The sequence below is a fragment of the Rhinolophus hipposideros genome, assembly GCF_964194185.1.
Source record: "Rhinolophus hipposideros genome assembly, chromosome: 7".
Taxonomy (NCBI): Eukaryota; Metazoa; Chordata; class Mammalia; order Chiroptera; family Rhinolophidae; genus Rhinolophus; species Rhinolophus hipposideros.
In genome coordinates, this window is record NC_138053.1 from 12,273,835 (window position 1) to 12,295,221 (window position 21,387).

Here is a 21,387-nt window from a genome sequence, read left to right on the forward strand (position 1 = left end):
TGTCCAGATAGGTCTTATTTTTGGGAAACATGGTATAAAAAACCCCTAAAGATTCCATCAAAAAACTGTTAGATATAATAAATGAATACAGCAAAGTTGCAGGATACAAAACTAACATATAAAAATCTGTTGCATTTCTATACACCAATAAAAATATCCGAGAAAGAAAGTAAATCCCTATCAAAATTTCAATGGCATTTTTCACAGAAATAAAACAAATGATCGTAAAATTTGTATGGAACACAAGATACTGAATAGCCAAAGCAATTTTGAGAAATAAAATCTGGAGGGATCATGCTCCCTGATTTCCAACTATATTACAAAGCTGTAATAATCAAAACAGTATGGTATTGGCATAAAAATAGACACATAGATCAATGCAACAGAGATCCCAGAAATAATCTCACATGTATTGTCAATTAATTTATGACAAAGGAGTCAAAATTTGTATTCTGGGAAAAGGAGAATCTCTTCAATAAATGATGCTGGAAAAACTGGAACTTTAAACCATACACAAAAATTAATTCAAAATTAATTAAAGACTTGAACAAAGACCTGAAATCATAAAACCTGAAGAAACTATAGGCGGTAACCTCGTTGACATTGGTCTTGGCAATGATTTTTTGGATTTGGTAACAAAAGCAAAAATAAACAAGTGGGACTACATCCAACTAAAAAGGTTCTGCACAGCAAAGGAAACCATCAACAAAATAAAAAAGGCAACCTACTGAAGGGGAGAAAATATTTGCAAACTATGTATCTGATAAGGGGTTAATATCTAAAATATGTGATGAACTCATAGCAAAAAAACCAAATATTCCAATTATTAAATAGACAAACGTTCTAAATAGACAGTTTTCCAAACAAGATACACAGATGGCCAACAGGTACATGAAAAGATGCTCAACATCACTATTCATCAGGGACATGCAAATCAAAACCACAATGAGATATAACCTCACATCTGTTAGAATGGCAATTATCAAAAAGGCAAAAAATAGCAAGTGTTAGCAAGAATATAGAGAAAAGGGAATTCGTGTACACTGATGGGAATGTAAATTGGTATAGCAGTATGGAAAACAGTATGGATGTTCTTCAAAAAATTAAAAACAGAACTACCATATGATCCACCAAATTCCACTTCTGGATATTTATCCAAAGGAAATGAAAACACCAACTCAAAAAGATACCTGCACCCTCATGTTCACTGCAGCATTATTTACAATAGCCAAGACATGGAAGTAACGTTAAGTGTCCACTGATGGATGAAAGGATAAAGAAAATGTCACACACACACACACACACACACACACACACACACACACACGCACAATTATTATTCAGCCATGAAAAAGGAAATCTTGCTATTTATGGCAACATGCATGGACTCTGAAGGCATTATGCTAAGAGAAATAAGTCAGAGAAAGACAAATATCATGTGACTTCACTTATATAGGGAATCTAAAAATGAACAAACAAAACAAAACAAAACTGAAGAGATACAGAAAATAGACTGGTGATTGCCAGAGGCGGGGCTGGAGACATGGGTGAAGGGAGTCAAAAGGTACAGGCTTCCAGTTATAAAATAAGTCACGGAGAAGTAATATACAGCATGGTGACTATAGCTAATATTGTATTGTGTATTTTAAAATTGCTAAGAAAGATCTTGAGAAAGATCTGGATTAATGAGAAAATTCTCATTACAAGAAAAAAAATGTAACTATGTTAAAAAAAAAAAAAGCTTCTTACTTGTCAGGTAGCAATTCTGCAATAAAGTTTTCTACTGACACAGCAATCTGTTTTTCATGGATCACTCCAGTTCGACGCAAGGTATCTATCCGTTCCTGGGCACCCTGAATAACAACAGCGTAGGTTAGAAACCATTTCAAATTATTCAGTATTAAATATACTAATTTATGATTATACAAGCAATACATGCACACATTTATACACAAACACATATACTCACTGTAAACACTGAAATACAGAAGGCAAAAAGTCCAATTGTGTTCCTTTCAGTATAGTATTAACATTTTGGAGTGTACCTTCCAAATTATTCCAATGTGCATTAGTGTTTTGGTTGCTACTGTGAAATGGATTATTTTTATATTCTATGTTCTAAATTGGTCATTAGTAATATAAGGTAACTGATTTTTATTGTTTATCTGACAAGAGATCCTCTTACTGAATAAAACTTTCAGTAGTCAGTCCCAATAGTTTTTCAGTTGTCTCTAATTTTCTAAGTATGTAATTATTTCAATGCTAAATATGTTTTTTCTCTTTCTTCTGATTGCTTTTAAATAGAACCTTAAAAATATGAACCAAAATAAGCTTTTTAAACTGGAAATTTATATATTACCCCAAAGCTTATTCAGGAATATTATAACCATTTATGAAACTGTGGGGCGATGAACACTATACAGATAACTCAAAATCATAAATATATCTATCTATTAGTAAAACTAAAAAAACTGGATTAATGAGAACAAGGTTGCTGTGTACTTCTTCTACCTGAATTGCTTCATAAACAGTGATCATGAATGATGTGTGAGAATGTACTCAAAAACAAGATAAAAATCTTTCTATTTCTGAATAAAATTAGCCATGGATAAATACCTATTTTTGTTATGGACAGCAGTGTTAATAGTGAATGAGATTAAGAGGTTAATTCTTATTCAAATGAAAATTGAGAAAGCTAGGGCACTTCTAGAGACAACTAAATTTATTTCAGAGATGAATGAAGAACAGAAGGTGACAACTGTATGAGAATGGGTAAACCAATTTAAGACATTAGCTTATTCAAGTGAGGAGTTTCTCTGTGCTACATGGGGTCTAAAATGGACATCCAGAAGGATGTTCAACCCCCAAAGCAGCAGCCAATGATATTATCTGTGGAGAATGTCACACAGAAAATGAAATACAGGGATCCAATCAGATGCAGAGAATGTAGATACAGAATAATGTACAAGAAAAGGACTAAAAGATTAGTGGTTTTTGATGCTCGATGAAACATGGAATTCAGAGGAATAGCTTTGTATTAGTTTGGTGCAAAAGTAATTGCAGTTTAAAAGGTTAAAAACAATTGCAAAAACTGCAATTACTTGTGCACCAACCTAATATTTGGATTTCTTGTTGATTTATTGTATAGCTTTTGATTAGTGTGCTTTATTAATATAACTATATATACATGATTTCACTTTAAAAACCATATTGTATTTAGGTCTCCATTAATAGTTCATATAAAGAAATTATTTTTTGTTCAATTACAATAAAGACATTAGCTTATAAAGATGGACGAAAGACAGGATTTAAAGTACAATAAAGTCAAGACTGTATTCTCGCTTACTCTTATATCGCTAGTATCTAGCACAGTGTCTGACCTAATAGGCATTCAGTAAGAACTTACTACATGAAAAACTGAACAAAGGAAAAAATAAAGGCCCACATCACTAATGTTAAAAATCTAAATAGTGTATTCAATAAATCTAATACTGAATGAGGAGGCAGGTGTTGAATTTGAAAGAATATATAACACATAAGATATAAACTTAATTTTTTATACTGGATATTGTGAATCTGCCTAATTCACTCTCCCAAGAGGTACTTATGGCTTAATTTTAATTATAAAGAAGTTTAAATAAATGTTAATTCAGTAACAATTAGGGGATTAGTAGATGCTTGGAATTCATCCCTCTCTGAAGGTGATACCTCAGTTATGCACTACAAAACAATATTCCTAGATTTTATGCTGCTATAGTCCCAGGGGTAATTTCCTTTAAGCTACATACAGCACTGGACTTTATACATCACAGGGGTCACAAAATATTTAATGGAAATTAATTAGCAGCTACAAGAGATATGAAAGTGAGCTAGGTAGACAAGTTTAACTGTTCTTTTTGTTTTGTTTATGGAATCCAGAAGAGAAAATGAAAATACTGACCTCTTCCCTTTTGACCACATTAATTAAATGCGGCATATTTTGGAGTCACAATCATAGACATGTTAATATTCGTCCCTACTAAAGTATGGAGAATGGAATTTTACCTTTATTTTCCAGCAGTACAGGGGATGAAGAATTAGGTAGCAGAGAGGCCACACTGAAGAATTATCTCAGAACTGAAGTAAAATACACAAAGGCCCCTAAGAACTATTTACTGAGAGCCTTGGTTTAGAGAACTAAAATTTCATGCTTTTTCATACATTCTTGTAGATATTAACTATAGGGCTCTATTTGTTGACTGTAAGTTATATAAAACAATGGTCATAACTGTGATTCATTTTTCAACAAAACTAGTTAGCACTGTGTTTTTCACAGTTGTGCTTTTTCTTGGTGATTCTGCTGTTTAAAATGGCCCCCAAGTATAGTGCTGAAGTGTTGTCTAGTGTTTCTAGGCACAAGACTGTGACGTGCCTTATGGAGAAAATATGTGTGAGATAAGCCTCCTTTAGGCATGAATTCAGTATACCACTGTCAGCAGCGCGAGTTCAATGTTAAAGAATCATATATATACACTGAGTTGTAGTTAAACAGAAGTAGATATAAAAAGAGTTACGTATTGATTGGTTGGCAAAAATGCTGTGATTAGAGGCTCACAGGTACCTAACCCTGAAGAAGTACATAAGCGTCAAGTATTAACAGTGATTGTAATAAAAAGCTTACAGGATTTGACAGTTATTATATCTTTAGCAATTGATTTGAATCTTAACAGTGGGTTAAGAAGATCTCTTTCAGGACTATTTACTCTCTTTGTGTGTGTTTCCTTCCCTCCTCAAATAATCAAAACCCATCTTAGGTATCTTTAAATTAAAACTCTACTATGTCTTCATGACACTACAGAGTTGTCTAATTAAAAACCAAGCTGATCATTATTTCAGTATGTAAAAACCAATTAGCTCTGTACAGACCATAGGATTATCAGAACTATGAAAAACTTAATTGCCAATTGTTATATCCTGAAAAGGTGCTCCCTGACTCACTTTTAGTCCCGCGGCATAGCCCACTGGCTGCGGGGCAATATTGGGCTGCACAGCCTCCCCCACCACCACAGCTAAACCAAAGACCTCCTGGAAGGCATCGCGGACGGCAGCAACTTTTATGTCTTTATTGGAAGTCACTACAATATCCAGTTCACCTCCAGATTCTACAAAGACCAGAAGAAAATTTCAATTAAAATAATGAAATTTTCATAATCACTATCATACTCTAACATTTTATTTGCATATTACTAACCTCACAGAATGATGCAACATATAGCCATTTTATTCCAACAAGTGCTTAGCCCTGAACTACCAAATTTTCCTTAGTTTTAAAAATGAGAATTTAATGCATTATCTGAAGCAGTCTATCTGCAAGCAGATGTCACATACCTTCTAATTGTTCCGAGCATTATATCTGTCACAAATAGAACACCACATTGTTCTATATTCTATGAAATACTGTTCCAGAATATATTAGTAGCTCCCCTTGAAAACAGCTTTCTGTGGTCAGTTAAGCTTGGGAGATGCTTGCTGTACACCATATTTCTTTCTTGGAAATTTACCACACACATTAGCATGAAGATTTTGAGAAATCCAACAATTAAAAATCATGGTTTTAACCTAGCATTTTCCATACTTAAATCTGTTCATGGAATACTTTTTTAGCATCTAATAATAGCTCCTAAAAAGTATTCTATAAACATCAATTTGAGAAATGATATTACAGCTACTATGAAACTATTTTGTTTTCTACTACACTCATCTATTAATTTAGTCGTTTCATTTTCTGATTAGTTTAAACTTCGGATAGATACATTTATTGCAATTTTAAGGCTGCAAATCAAAATGGTATTTCTGCTGTTAATTAATAAAGACAGACATCTATTATACACAAAACTGTAACACCCTATAGATGCCATAGCTGCCAATCTTTCAGCTATGAAGCAATCATAGAAATTAAATAACTGGCTTATGAAGTATAAGTTATACATGTGAGATACTCTATAGAAAATGAAAATGCCTGTTACTGATACAATTTGCTAAAGAGATGCATAGAAATTCTGCACTAAACAAAAACTACCATTAAATGTGCTTTTTATCTAGAAAATAGTTTAAAATGTGGGAATTATACTTTTAAAATTATATGTCCCCATCATTGAAAAAAAAAGCACACACCGCAAAGGGACACTTATAAATTATACATCTATTACTGTCCTAACACAAAATATGCAATAAAAAATGAAATACCAACTTTTATAAAACTTGAAATTAAAAAGGCTAAAATATTAAAATACTCTAGAACATTTTTAATATTTAAATTATTTTAAAAACCTGTGTACTATTTAGATTCAATTGATCAAATACACCTAATTATTTTTAAAATCTTGATCTAACATTTTGCGATATACTGAATCCCAAGACCTGGTTCTAAGTACTGCATATTTTGCTACTTGGCATTAGGCTATCACTGGTAAAAGAAATTCCTCAAGAAAGCTGTTTGTATTATACGACATAGCATTGCCCAGAAACAATGCTAAGTTTTTCCCTAATATCTTGTGGACCAGTTGAAAATATTTTCCAAATATTTGTGTTTTGTATTATGGATCCCCTTTTTCCTGACTGACATAATGTTCCTTAGATCCCATCTTTACTGGAATTTCAGAAGTTACTAAAACCTAAAAGGAATGGCTCACATAGGAGAGAAGAGGAAAAATACACTTTTTCTCCGTTCTTTTCCTCCACATGGGACACATCTCTTGACCCTAGCCAAGTACTACTCCATTAAGCTTGCACTCAAAGCGTTTTCCAGCCCTTTTGTGATGAGTGCCACCTTTCACAATAATGGAGGGAGAACTGATTAAAAGAATGTAGAAAGTTAAACTGTGTTAAACTCCATTTCTAATAACTCTTGTGCTTTTCTGATACATTTAAAATTATAAAATCAAGTAATTTTTAGAATATTTGTTTAAAAATATCTTGTTTCACCTTGAGTTTTGTTAGAGAACAATGGTCTAGCTTTGCTGCTTGTTAGGAAAGCGTCATCTTTTTCACACTCAGTATTACTTTTTAAAGCTACCAACATACTCAAGACTCATGAAAGCTACTGATTAAGATTATATGTTATGTTATTATCTAATAATATAAATTTCACTTTGTATCTTCCTTTTCTATCCCCTTCTTGTTTTTTTGCCTTTTTCTTGATGTCACACAGACTACTGGCTTGAGAAACCGTCTTAATTGAGTCCTGACTTTATCATTTTCTAGCTTCATTATACTGGGGAAGTTACTGAGCTTGTTTCTTCATAGAAAAAATACCTATCACCTCACATGGCTTGCTCTAAGAATAAGTAAAATATTAAGCTGTTGCAAAAGTAATTGTGGTTTTTGTAATTTTTAACTTTTTAAACTGCAATTACTTTTGTACCAACCTAATAATTGCTCTCACAGTCAAACATACTAACCCACTAAAACAGCAAGAGCTCCAAATACACTGATTGATTTTTCTCTTTCATTCAAAATAAGAACTTTGGAAAAAAATATATATGATGCATTTATTATGTCAAACTTTATTACTAATATATAAAATCAACATACCTGGTAGGGTCCTATTTCTAAATCCTTTGGCAGGTAAAACACCAAGAATAATTCAGCTGATTTAATTCCTGATTCAATTTTCTACTTCAAGGGAAGCAAAGTGGCTAAGTGTAAAAAACTGAGCATAAATTCAATCTGGCTTCACCAAGTGGGACCTAGGATAACTTAAATCTCTCTGAACCTAGGTTCCTCATCGAAAACTTGAAGAAAATAATACCTACCTTGCAGAGCTCTTTTGAGAATTAGTTCCTGGAAGAGCAAGTATTTAACAAATGGTACTTATTGTTAGATCCTGTTATCTGACACGTACCAGATAGTAAACTACCAACAAAGTCAAGACTTGTGGGAACTATTGGCTTGTTAAGGCCACTAAATCTCTATTCAGCTTTGAATAGAGCTTTGGCCTGTAAGTTACTTCAACAAAATTACTAATAATTGATCACTGATACTGCTAAGTGATCATGTTTTTCATATACTGGATTAAAAATTTAAAGGCAGACAGCATGTCTAGAGGATTCAAACGGGGTTAAAACACCTTTCACAACGACAAACCTATTACAGTAATCAGATATTATTTAAGAAATAGATTAACTTCCTCTAAAAATAATATTTCTGAGTTAAGCATAAACACATTTAATTAAAATAGGTAACTGGAGAAATGCCAAAATCAAATACAAATAAATATCAACAGTGAATAAAATTCATATAAAGCAACACTAACCATATTCATACTTAAAATCAGTAAGTATGTATATTATTAATTCATATCATTTTACTCCTCCAAAGGTCATTCTAAAGAGTTTTCAAAATGTATTTAATGGTATTTAACTAAGGAAAAGATGAATTAAAAATGCCCAAACTAAGATTTGACAATTTAAGACTATAAGAGGATTTCCACTGATTATAGATCTGTGGAATTACAATGAGTGGCTGACACTGGCATAAACTTTAAAAAAATATGGCAGATGCTGGTCTATCTTAAGTACATACTGATATACGGAGCCATGCCAGGGTCCAGCGTTGTAATCATGCTTTCTACGGAATGTTTTGTTTTATCAAGCACAGATTTCACCACAGGATTTCCGGCCACTCCCTGCATAAAATAAAATATAAATACCCATTCTAAGCAAAGAACATCATAATCACCTGATAATGAAAGAAATTGTTTTCTTAGGTTTCCAATGCATCACAGACCTGTACTTTTGCAAAGGATAAGAAAAACAAGGTTATGGCAATGTTAAATTACTACTGAGTTTCAAAATGCTTACTCCCAACTTATCAGAGACCTACAGCAGTGTCTGCAGACCACACTCTGTGTAGCACTGGCCTCAGAAGTATACATACTGCATGTACATGTGTGTATGTATATATTTCATTTCTCTATATACATATACATTATTTCATTTCAATTTATTTATTTCCATAAAATATTGACAAAACTCATCCATCAAGGTCCCAAATGAAGACTGTAATTAGATGTCTCCACAGACCCATATAATAAAATATACAAAATAAAAATACTAAAAAATAATAAAAATAGTGAAAACATTTCTCATCTTTATTCCCCAAAAACAACTACCTATTACCTTAGTATACAATATTCTGTTATGTTCTACTAAAGTTTCTTCTTTTTTCCTAGCTCCTATTGCTTGTTTTGTTCATTCCCAAATTCTCCCTTTTAAGCTGGACCTATTTATTCTTCTGGATTCTTTTAAATTTATTTTTCAATTACAGTTGTCATACAGTATTATATTAGTTTTAAGTGTACAGAATAGTGGTTGGACATTTATATAACTTACGAAATGATCCTCTAATAGTTCTTGCACCCACCTGAGTTTTAAAACCATACAACTAGACAGAGGAACAGGTCTGAGTACTTCCGTCTTGTGCTATACTTCTCCCGTGGTAAAAGACATTAGAGAAAGCAATGACTCCAAGATGGCATCTGCCTAACAAATCACTGATTCCACCTCTTCCAACCTTAAACTAAGGTGATTCATTAACACTGATATTTAAGATTGTCGACCAACCTTATGCTGAATATCAAAAGAGTTATTTATAAGACCTGTGGAGTTGAACTAGGTTTTACAACTGATAACAGATAGAATGACACACCCTCTTAACAAGCAAAAGTGATAGCTCTTATATAAAGAAAACCTTGGCAAAGCACAGCAGGATACAAAAAAGCCAGCTTAGAAAAATGTCATCTTCATAAAACATGAAGCTCAAATGCTGTAAGTCAGTTAACCACCTACTAATCTAAGTGTTTAACATAGAATTAAATTGCAGCCCAAATATCAGCAAAATATTGAGGGGAACTTGACAGAGTGATTCCAAAACTCATCAAGAAAAATAAAAGGAAAAGACTAGTAAAGAAAATTTTATAGAAAAATCAGCAAACTTATATAACCAAAAACTGATGTCTTTATGAATATAGAGATTTGGAACTGACCTTAGCTTACTAACCAACGAATGTCTCCCCATCCCCACCTTAGCACAGAGTAAGCTTTCAATAAATATTAATACAATAGAATTACAATAATTAAAAGTGTTGCACTGTTGCAAAGCAGTGCAGTGGACTAGAACAACAGAGTCCAGAAACCAACATTAACCCACAATGCAGTAACTAAGATAAAGATGACACATCAAATCACTGGGATATGATGTTGGAACAGTCAATTAAGCAGCAGGAAGAAAATTAGACTTCTATCTCATATAATACAGTAAAGTCAGTATCAGCTACATTAAACTGGTAAGTGTGAAAAAAGAAACCATAAAAGAATTGGAAGAAATCATAGAAAAACATTTATCATATATTGTGGTAGGAAAAGGTCATTTTTATCATTAAAAAAATTGAAAAAGGACTGATAAAATTGAGTCCTAAAAATTTAGAAGCTTTTGTGTCAAAAAGTGTAACATTAAAATATAAGGCACATGGTAAAAAATGGAAAAACCTGCAACATATAATAGCATATAATAAAATATTCCTAATACATTAAGAGCTCTTAAGAATTCATTAACAGAAGAAAATCATCCCAATTCAAAACTAGGCAAAGAACACAGATTTCACAAAAGAGAAATATAAATAGCAAAAAAAAAAAAAAGAAAAACCCAAAGAGAAACACATAAAAAATGTTTAACTTCAGTAACAAAGAAATGCAAATAAAAGCAAAGCATTATTTTTTTGCCTATCAAATTAGAAAACATTGTATTTCAAGTTAATAATCAGTGATAATCTAAGTGAAAAATGCTGTGACAGTCTTTTGGTATAACCCTCCTAGAGAGTAATATGTATCAGTAATTGTTAAAATGTTTACTCTGACATTCATCAGGAATTAATCCTGATAAAACAGAGATGAACATAAAGATGTGGATATAAATCTTAAATTAAATTGCAGCCCAACTATCATAAATGATAAATGATAAAACTTACCATCATAGTTTTACTGATAAGAATTACAATTAGAAACTGCCAAAGCACTTTTGCAAAATAAAACATGGGAAATAAATGCAATGGCATGCAGGGCAAAGCAGGTAGAATGAAGAACATTTCTGACGAATAATTTATGGCTAGGAGGATGTTCCTGATACATGCTGGGTAAAGAGAAACAAAAGATACAGAATAGCGTGTGTCCACATGTCACTACCCCCATTTGATTTTTATTAAAACAGAGGTACATTTACATAGATGTGCACATACAAAAGACCAAGAGGAACTATGGAAAAGCGGTAATAAGACTCAAAAGGATTTTTTCCCTTATACCATTTTGTATTTTCAAATTCTCTCTGCTGAACATCTATTACTTTCAAAATTTAAAAATTAATCAAAATTTAACAATTAATCATGGGTTTTAAAGTAAATACTGCTTACCTTAATAAAACCCCAGAGTCCACCAGCAGATGCTTCATCCTGACCTCTAACAATTCTAGGATCTTCTTGTTCCTCTGGAAAAGTAATGGCTGATGTGGTTCCAGGTCCCTGGGCCAGAGATGTCAGACTGGCTTGCTGAGTAATGGGAGTTGGCAAAACACCTAGTTAATGGCAAAAACGTTTAATATATGTAATTTATTCCATAAACTATTTCCTATAAAAAGAAGATATATGAGGTGAGTAGTTCAAAATAGCTTAAATAATGTAACTACTTCATACTCATGCATTTCAAGATTGAGTTATGAACTCAAATCACCTAAATCATTATAAAATACAAACGAAATGAAATTCCAAAAAAGAAATGTCTTTCTTTTCATAGGCTCACATCAACTGTCCTGAAAATAAATACATAAATATAAATATATATTCAAATACTTCATGTTTGCTCTATTTAGCACTTGGATGTGGACACCATAGTTCTGATCTCTTTTATATATAAAAATAATTGACGTGAGCACCCAAGCACATCACATATAACAATTAGTACACATACTTTATATACCCCATTTTAACTCAAAAAAAAAAAATTCACATATACATCAACATGGGTATAATACTTGTACTCTGCAAGAAATTTTATTTGTAAAGGTAGATATACAAAGTTGGATAATACAAATCACAACTTCCCAGATGAAATTTTGATACTGGTTTCCAACAAGCATTCCAGGGAAGCTTAAATAGTAGATATAGATGACCTAGAAAAGGAAATGGCCCAATACCACCAACTTAAGGCACACGTGAACTTTTATTTGGTTTTGAATTTTCACCTGGCTAAATAAAACTCCCTGTACCATTCAGTCCTGATAATTTTTTCTCTCAAACTTCACCTTGATGTTTCTCTAAAAGTACACAAAATGCTAGGATAAAATTTTGAAATTTTGTCTGACACTCTATGTACTAATCATGTACTACTAAGTTTTACAAAATATAAAAATCACATACTAAGTTACAGCAGGTTTATTTTAATAATTTAAATGGGAAATACATGAGAATAGGAAAACTCTGAAAACCAAAAAGATGAATTTAAAACATTAATGCAGAGAAACTGAAACCCTCATACACTGCTGGTGAGAGCTGCTTTGGACAATAGTCTGGCAGTTATCAAAAGTCATCAATTCCATGCCTATGTACATACAAAAGATGAATGAAAATATGTCCACACAAAAACTTGCACACTAATGTTCATAAAAGCAATATTCATAATAGCCAACAAATGTAAAGAACCCAAAAGTTCAACTGATGAACCAAATAAACAATATGTGGTACATCCATATAATGGAATATTATTCAGCCATAGAAAGGAATGAAGTACTGACACATGCTACATAGATGAACACTGAAAATTTCATGCCAAGCGCAAGAAGCCAGTTACAAAAGACCGCGTATTATAAGATTCTATTGATATGAAATGTCCATAATAGGCAAATTCAGAGACAGAAAGTAGGTTAGTGGCTGCTAAGGGCTATTAGGATTTGGGAAGAAGGAGGGAGTGATTGCTAATAGTTACGGGGTTTCCTTTGGGGGTGATTAAATGGTTCTATAACTGATTGTTACAATGGCTGCACAACTCTGTAAATAAACTAATAACTGTTGAGTTGTACTCTTTAAATAGGAGAATTGTATGGTATGTAAATTATAACTCAGTAAAGCTGTCACTAAAACAAACAAACAAAAGAAAAAACATTAGCGATAGCAATTTATTTCAAAGTATCAGTAAGACAGAATTACCTGTTACTGGAGGTGCAGAAAATGATGGCATCAGGGGTGTCTGCGGAGCTCTTCCTGCATGTCCCCTTGTAATATCATAAGCTGAACCAACAGCAAATCCTGATGTAGGAGGACCCGAAGAGGGTGCAGACAGAACAGGACTTGGGGCAGAAGGTGAAGGTGGGAAGTGGGACACAGGCGGATTGCTGAAGGCAGCAGCCGAGGGTGGAGAAACAGGCGTTGGCATAGAAGCAGCAAGTGGTGGGGCAGAAGGGACTGGTGAGGGAGGCACAAACGGCAATGATGCTGACGGCGTCACAGGAGGAAGGGACGGTTGAGGGGTAGAGTATGCGTGGGGTGCCAAGGACTGCATGGAGGACACATCCGGAGAAGAAAAAGAACTGGTTGCAGCTAGAAAAGAGAGGAGGGAAAAAAACCCACAAAATTGGAAATGCTTTTCACTTAGTTTTCAAAGTATCTCATTACTTTCTTCTTGCAAAACTTTTAACAGTCTATATCTCAAGAATTAATTTTAAAATGTGTAATTTACACTATACAACAAATATGATTATTGCAAATGACTTTTAATTCTCATCAGTAAAAGAACAGCTATATAATATTATGGTATCGTTCATAAGTAGATCTTTGTGTTTTTATGTGTTTTAATAAAACAAAGACATTGTTAACTCCTGCTGAAATGAGCATAAAAACATACACACTGAAGGCTCAAACACTTTGGTCGGAAGGCCAATCACCAAAAGTCATAGAACACGACACAAAACTTTTTAGGATATTTTTGTCATAAGAAAGATGATTTATAGTCAGTATGAGTGTAAGAAACAAAAGGTTATCTTTATAAAGCAAAACATTCATTAGGCCCACATTTTCCCTCTGTGGGCCTAATAAAAAAAAGCTTTTCCCCTTCATTTTGGCAAAGATCAGAAGTTTTAATATACGCATTGTCTTTTTAATTGACTGAGAAAAGATAACAGTGTCTTCATTATCTTCAAAACTAGATGCGAGACAACTCCACATACCCAAAGGAACTGTGGTGGAAGACACTGCAGCAGCAGCAGCCAGTTCAGAAAGCGTTAGAGGAGGAGTTCCAGGTGGTGTTGTCTCTATTCCACTCTCTTCCATCATTTTTCTTCAATTACGGTGTACTATAAAAATATAAAAACGTAATAAGTACTACACAGTAATCAAAAGTTTATTTTTAAAGCTTGTGTAGTTAGAGAGTAATTTAAAAGAACAATTAAGGGACAGATGTCTGTCGTTATGTTTATAATGCCACATATTTCCAGATGAAGGGTCTGTCAAAATTCCTAAAAAAAACAGTGTGAGAATATTGCAAATAATCTGTGGCATTTTCATATATGTAATTTATAACTGGCAAATAATTTTATGTTAACTATATAATTAATTATCCAATATATTTCAAATAGTAAATTACTAATTTAATTTCTGTCACATGAATGAATGTTAGATTTATATCTAGGTTCCTGTTATTATTACATTTAAAATAAAAATAAATTATTTAAGTATTTTTGAAACACTTCCTCTCTCCCTATAAAGCACTGTATGCGGGCTATTCCTGTTAACATTAAAAAATAATAATAAAGTGTGCTCAATTCTCGGTTTGCCTAATTCACATTCTCAAACATACCCAGTAATGGCTAAATGTGTCTCAGGTTTTAGAGAAATTAACTATAGCAAAAATGCCACTAGATATCAGGGTTCTAACGGGTGATAATGGATTACAATATATGGGAAAACGCCTTTAAAAATTACATATTTTAAAGCCTGTCTCCAGTATAAACTCAAAACTTCTAAATATACCAAATTTGTTTTTTATGTTTTTTACTCATTTAACATTCACTAAAGGTCAAGTGCTTGTGGAGCACTGTACTGGTACCTCTGGAAATACAATGGAAGCAAAAACAGGACACTGACAATCCAGTACAGGAGTTAATCAAAGAATAATACCAAAGTACAATGAACTGTACATTGAAGCTGAGATTTGTAGGATGCACAGAATTTAATTAGGCAAGGAAAAGGAGATTAGGAAAGCAGATTCTAGAAAACGTGAATGTGAAGGAGGTATAAGGCCCTATAAGGTAGAGGGAACAAGACACATTCAAGAACACCCATTTGGTAAGGAACAAAAGAAGAATGAAGACTGGAGACAGGCAAAAGCCCAGACTGCACTGAGCTTTATAAGCCAGGCCAAGGAGTTGGGTTTTTAAGAACAGAAAGTCACTCACTCTAGGGCATTTAAACTGGGAGTGACATTTCCGTCTTTTAACTTTTTTGAAGAAATTTTAGACTCACAAGAAGATGTAAAAATAGAACAGAGTTGAGTACCCTTAACCCAGCTTCTCCCAAGAATAGCATCTTATATAACTACAAACAAGTAAACCCAGGAAATTAAAATTGGTACAACACCAGTCAGTAACTAAACTACAACCTTATTCGGACTTCACCTGTTTTTATATTTGTGCTCGTGTTTGTGTACATGCACATGCGAGTGCATACGTGTGTGTGCATGCGTGGTTCTATGAAGTTTCACCATATGAGGTCTGACAATTAAGTTCATGAACTCATCCTAGAAAAAGTGCTGCTGCATACCTCATTGCTGAGTATCACTACGGTCACCTTCGAAGTACTCCCCTTGAGAAGCTATGCACCAATGCCAGCGCCTAGTCCACCCTTCAAATTGATTTTGGAACTCTTTTTCTGGAATGGCCCTCAGAGTTGTCATCGTATTACCCTTAATGTCCTGAAGGTCATCAAAATGTCTTCCTTTCAATATTTCCTTTATCTTCAGGTAAAGAAAGAAGTCACTGGGGGCCAGATCGGGTGAGTAGGGAGGGTATTCCAATACAGTTATTTGTTTACTGGCTAAAAACTCCCTCACAGACAGTGCCGTGTGAGCTGGTGTATTGTTGTGATGCAAGAGGCATGAATTGTCGGTGAAAAGCTCAGGTCATTTTCGTCTTTTTCACGCAGGCTTTTCAGCACTTCCAAATAGTAAACTTGGTTAACTGTTTGACCAGTTGGAACAAATTCATAATGAATAATCCCTCTGATATAAAAAAAGGTCAGCAACATCATTTTGACTCTTAATTTGGACTGAGAGAACTAAATTTTTGATCGTGGAGAATTGGCTGACTTCCATTGTGCACTTAGACGCTTTGTTTCAGGGTCGTATTGGTACACCCATGTTTCATCACCAGTGATAACATGGCCCAAAACATCGTCTTGCCTCTCCAAAAGGTCTTGGCAAACTTTGACTCTCCTTTGCTTTTGTTCATCAGTGAGCTCCTTCAGAATCACTTTTGTACAAACCTTTCTCTTGCCAAGATTTTTAGTTAACATTTTTCTAACTGTTTCTCTACTGATGTTTCCTTGGTCTGCTATGATTCTTACAGTCAGTCGATGATTTTGACATACAATTCGACGAATTTTTACAATGGTTTGGTCAGTTCTGCTTGCTAGTGGCCAACCTGACCTCTCTTCATCAGTGATGCGTTCTCTCCCCTCAGAAAAACGTTTAATCCATTTGTACACTGCTGTTTTCTTCATGGCATTATCCCCATAAACTTGGGCTAACATGTCCATGATTTCACTTCCACTCTTGCCAAGTTTAACAAGAAATTTAATGTTTGTTCATTGCTCTAGTCCAAGCTCAGACATTTTAGCGACAATACACAAAAACATGCAACATAATGAATGCCACCCAGCAAGATACCACCACACGTCGACACGAACATATCTGTGATATACCAAGGTTATAAAACCTTATTGAGCTGTTTGTACAGTGCTGCCAATGTAAGCACATGGTGGCAAGTTCATGAACTTAATTGTCAAACTTCATTTGCAATGACTTGTGTAACCACCATCAGGATACACAATGGTTCCATCACTCCCCAGAAACTCCCTCATGCTCCTCCTCCGTCACACCCTTCCATCAACCATAAGCCCCGGCAACCAAATGTTCTCTAACATTTTCTCACTTCATGAATGTTACAGAAATAGAATCATACACGGAATGTAACCTTTTGAGACTGGCTTTTTTCACTCAGCATAAATCCCTTGAAATCCATCAAGTTGTTGGATGTATCAATAGTTGGTTCTTTTTTATTGCTGAATAGTAATCCACTTTATACCTGTACCATAGTTTATCCATTTATCTGCTGAAAACATTTGGGTGGGTTCCAACTTTTGACAATTGATATTTGTGTTTTAAAAATATCCTTTTGATGACAGTATGCAGACTGGGCCATAAGGCAGTCAGAGTACATGAAGAGACCATTAAGATGGACGCAGAAGTAGTTCAAATAGGAAGTGATAACACCCTAGACACCTAGGGAGGTGGGGAGAGGGTGATTCTGCCCCGCAGGGGTCATTTGGCAATGTCCGGAGACATTTTTGGTTGTCAGAACTAGAGGGGTATTACTGGCCTCAGTAGGTAAAGACAGAGGATATTGCTAAAAATCCTGCAACACACAGGACAGCCCCCACATAAAAAATTATGTGGGTCCAAATTAATAACGCCAAGGTTGAGAAACTCTGGCTTAGACTAAGGTGATGATAGTGGGGATGGAAAAGAGTGGATTCAAGAAATGTTTAGGTGGTAAGACTCTGGTAGACGGGTAATGGGGGCAATGAGGGAGGGAGGCATGACTTACACAACTGGATACATGGTGGTGCCATTCACTAAAATAGGGAACACTGGAAGAGGTCAAGGTGTTTGTTTGATGTCTTTTGGGGGCAGGGGGATTATGTAGTGTTTAATATTGGACATGCTGAGCTTAAGCCCCTTGAACCATCCAAGGAAAGACAATGACTTGATCTGCAGCTTAGAAACCATATAAGTCTGGGTTTCTTAGCGATATAGTCTCTAAAGTCATGTTCTGAGACGAGATTAAGAAGAGAACACCAAATGAAAAGAGATGATACAACCAATCATTGAAGAATAGCCAGGTAGAAGACAAACTCGCAGAGAAGCATGAGAGATGACCAGAAAGATAGGAAGAAAACTAGGAGACTGGTGTCCAAAAGCCAAAGAAGGTTCCAAGGAAGAAACAGGTAACAATATCAAAGTCTGCAGAGACACCAAACAGGATGATCCCTGAAAAATTCAATGGATTTGCCAAACTGGAGATGAGTGTAGTGAGAGCTGTTACCATGGAAGGAGTGAGGATAGAAGCCAGTCTGAATTGGACTGAGGAGTGGGAGGTGAGGCAAATGTGCACAACACTTTCAAAAACTTTGGCTGTAAATGGAGAGGAAAGATCACAGTAAGTAGAGAACAGGGACCCAGGGAGGGAAAATCCTTTCATTTCACCAACGGTAGATAACCTGGAACAGAACTAGCCCTCGGGATTTTTATCACTCCCAGCAAAAGCTTTCTTTCTTCCCATTTTTCTATTAGTTATTCATTTCCTACTACAGAGGCTACCAAATCCTTACAGAGGTTAAAGAAAAGTCAGACTTAAAGACAACCCTGATCCTTAACAAATTAACAAATTTGTTGGATGAAGAACTTGTACAAGGGACTACAACACATAACATGGAATAATTGTTCCATTTCCTTGTCTTTAAAAGCTTTACTATGAGAACTGGCTTCAGGACAATACTGGGTAAATTCTGTGTACATAACTGTAATACCTTCTACTGAGGAAAAGCTATTGTGACAAATTAAGAGAGACGTGTCAGAGTGGGGAAATTTTGTGCTCCCGTCTGGGCACAAAAGTCGTATTAATGTGCCCACATTAAAGTGGATGGCGACTTAGACAGATCCAGGAAAAGAAACGGAATCATGGAGCTTTGCTCACTATAAAAACACTGAAAGCAATTATTATTGCTGCTGTCCTCCTGGTGCGAAACACGGTCTGTACTTCCACACTGACCGCTAGAGCAGGGTCTGGGTTTGGTCTCTGCATTCTCAGCTCTGATCCCCAAACAAACTTCCATAAATGTTCACTGAATTAATAAATAGCGGCTGTACAGGAGAAAGAGTGGAATGAGAAGACGTGTCATGTTCTAAGAAACGCACCGGTGGTCTCTCAGAACTACCTGGAACGACAAAACCTCTCTTGGATGTAAATTCTGCCAAAGCAGGATATGGGTTTGAGTAAATTTGCCTGCAGCAGGTCCCAGGAAGTAACAGAGAGCAGAGTCCGAAGGCCCCCTGGAAGGGCGCTAGGCACGGACCCGGGAACCCACGAGAAAACAAGCCACTTCCCATCGCCGGTCCCGGGTTCGTGGACCGAGGAGTTTCCCGAGCGGAGCGGCCTACCCCCGGGCTCTGCCACGTCTCCAGGCCGGGCTGGGCCGGGCTAAGGTCAGCGGGCGCCAGGCAGCGGGACTTCCCCTGCGGGCAGCGCGCTGGAAGGTGGAGCCAAACCCCCGGGGACTCCAGCCTCGGTCCCTGCACGAGACCCAAGGACGGGAACAAGTCGCCCGAGCCGCACCCACAGTGCCGCCCGCGCGGCGGGGTGGGCCTGCCTAGCAAAGCGCACCAGGGTCCGGGCTGCACGCTGCACGCTCCCACAGCCCGCGCCTGGAATGAACGACGGCGGGGCTCCGAAAAGCCCCTCGCCCACAGTGGCGCCGGCCCGCCGGCCCACCTTGCAGGGACTGCGCCCCTCGGCGCCCGGCTTCGGCGCCCGCATCCCGTACCGCCGCCTCCCGCGTGCACCCGCGCTGCTCACAGTCTGACGCTCACCTGGGGGCCCGAGAGAGTGTCTGCGTGGCAGCTGAAAAGTCGGGGACAGGGAGGTCGGGATGTACAGGTCGGAGAAGACGAGGAAGATGCAGACAGGAGCTACCTCCGCCAACTCCCCGCCTCCAAGATGGCCACCGGCGGCGCACGCCCCTGCGGCTGCCACGTCGGCGCACGTCGCCCCGCCCCGCGCCTCGCCCCGCCCCGCCCCGCCCCGCGCCCCGCCCCGCCCCGCGCCTCGCCTCGCCCCGCCCCGCCCTGTCCCACTCGCAAGAACCCCGCCCCCAGGGAACGGGTAAAACCTGTCTGAGTACCTTGGTCCAAAGATCCTCCTCCCCGCCTGGGCTTGGCTCTCCCTTTCTCCAGAAGCATTCCCTAGTAGTAGTCCTTTCCACTCCGCAACCCCCCACGCAAGAATGACACCCTTATTACCAACAGTAGCTCACTTAGCCTGTGACCTGGGAGTCAGCCAAGGTCATCTAGTCCAGTCCCCATCTCCACGCAGGACCTCACTCCAGAAAAAGGGGAATTGTCTTATGTATCTTCAAGGATATCCAGATAATAGCAGTTGCATTCAGGAGAGAGCCGGGTGGGGAAAAGATACTGTACTGATTTCTCCCCCACCCTCAAGCACATGTATTACACATTCTTTTTTAGTTTTTTAATGAAAAACCAAAGACAAAGTATATCGACTTTCTTAACCTTATTTGTTTCACTTAAAACATTACCTGAAACAGTCGGTGCTCAACAATATACATTAAATAAGTCGATGAATTGAGTGCAATGGAGGAAAATATAGAATTGGAAGTCAGAAGTCCTGGTTTGGGTCTGGGACTACCCTGATGCCAGTTGTGCAGTTGTATGACCTTGTATGGGTCACTTAGTTTCTGTGAGTCTCCATATTTCTATCTGGGAATACTATTATCTGCCATGTCTCACTCAGGCAGGTAACAAAATCAAATAAAAAAAAATAAGGCATAGGAAAGTGCTTTTTAAACTGCTGAGTGTTAAACACTGAAAAATTGTTTTTGTTGTTCCTACATTCATTCAGGAACCTATTCATAGATTTCACATTAATTTATCTCTTGGACTTGACAGCTGTAAGCATTCTAAAATGCCTCACAGAAAAATTAATACTATTTAACTATGCTCTGAGTTGAGATCTTGCTTTGCAGCTACAATGGGTTGTTCCCTTTGGTGGTGACACTTACCCTATCCACTGAATGTGTGTAGGTGGCTGTCTAGGTTACTCTCCAGAGTGCTGTTTGGGGTGGTGCTGAAAATAGTTATCATCTCCATCCTCTTTAATCACACCCTAAATAGCCAAAGGGTCTTTTGGTTTCTTTATTCATTCAACAAATATTTATTAGTGGCTGCAATGTGCTGAGCGTTGGTACCAGAGATGCAGCAATAAATAAGATAGACAAGGTCCTAACACTTAGGGAGA

At 36.5% G+C, this 21,387-nt stretch overlaps 1 protein-coding gene and 1 pseudogene across 2 annotated transcripts in view; one reads left to right on the top strand and one right to left on the bottom strand.

Moving 5' to 3' along the window:
* PRRC1 (proline rich coiled-coil 1) overlaps positions 1-20,085 on the bottom strand; it is a 31,967-nt gene extending 11,882 nt beyond the window's left edge. The window contains exons 1-7 of the mRNA XM_081052979.1: positions 19,944-20,085; positions 14,248-14,373; positions 13,232-13,621; positions 11,444-11,604; positions 8,563-8,665; positions 4,978-5,141; positions 1,750-1,853 (exon numbers count right to left, since the gene is read on the bottom strand). Of these exons, the coding sequence (XP_080909105.1) occupies positions 1,750-1,853; positions 4,978-5,141; positions 8,563-8,665; positions 11,444-11,604; positions 13,232-13,621; positions 14,248-14,353 (1,028 nt within the window). The 5' untranslated portion in view covers positions 14,354-14,373; positions 19,944-20,085. The remainder of the gene's footprint in view (positions 1-1,749; positions 1,854-4,977; positions 5,142-8,562; positions 8,666-11,443; positions 11,605-13,231; positions 13,622-14,247; positions 14,374-19,943) is intronic.
* On the top strand, positions 2,838-3,008 carry LOC308499475 (DNA-directed RNA polymerases I, II, and III subunit RPABC4-like; annotated as a pseudogene). Its single transcript has one exon. The product of its transcript is annotated as a DNA-directed RNA polymerases I, II, and III subunit RPABC4-like (transcript).
* Positions 20,086-21,387: the final 1,302 nt, after the last annotated feature.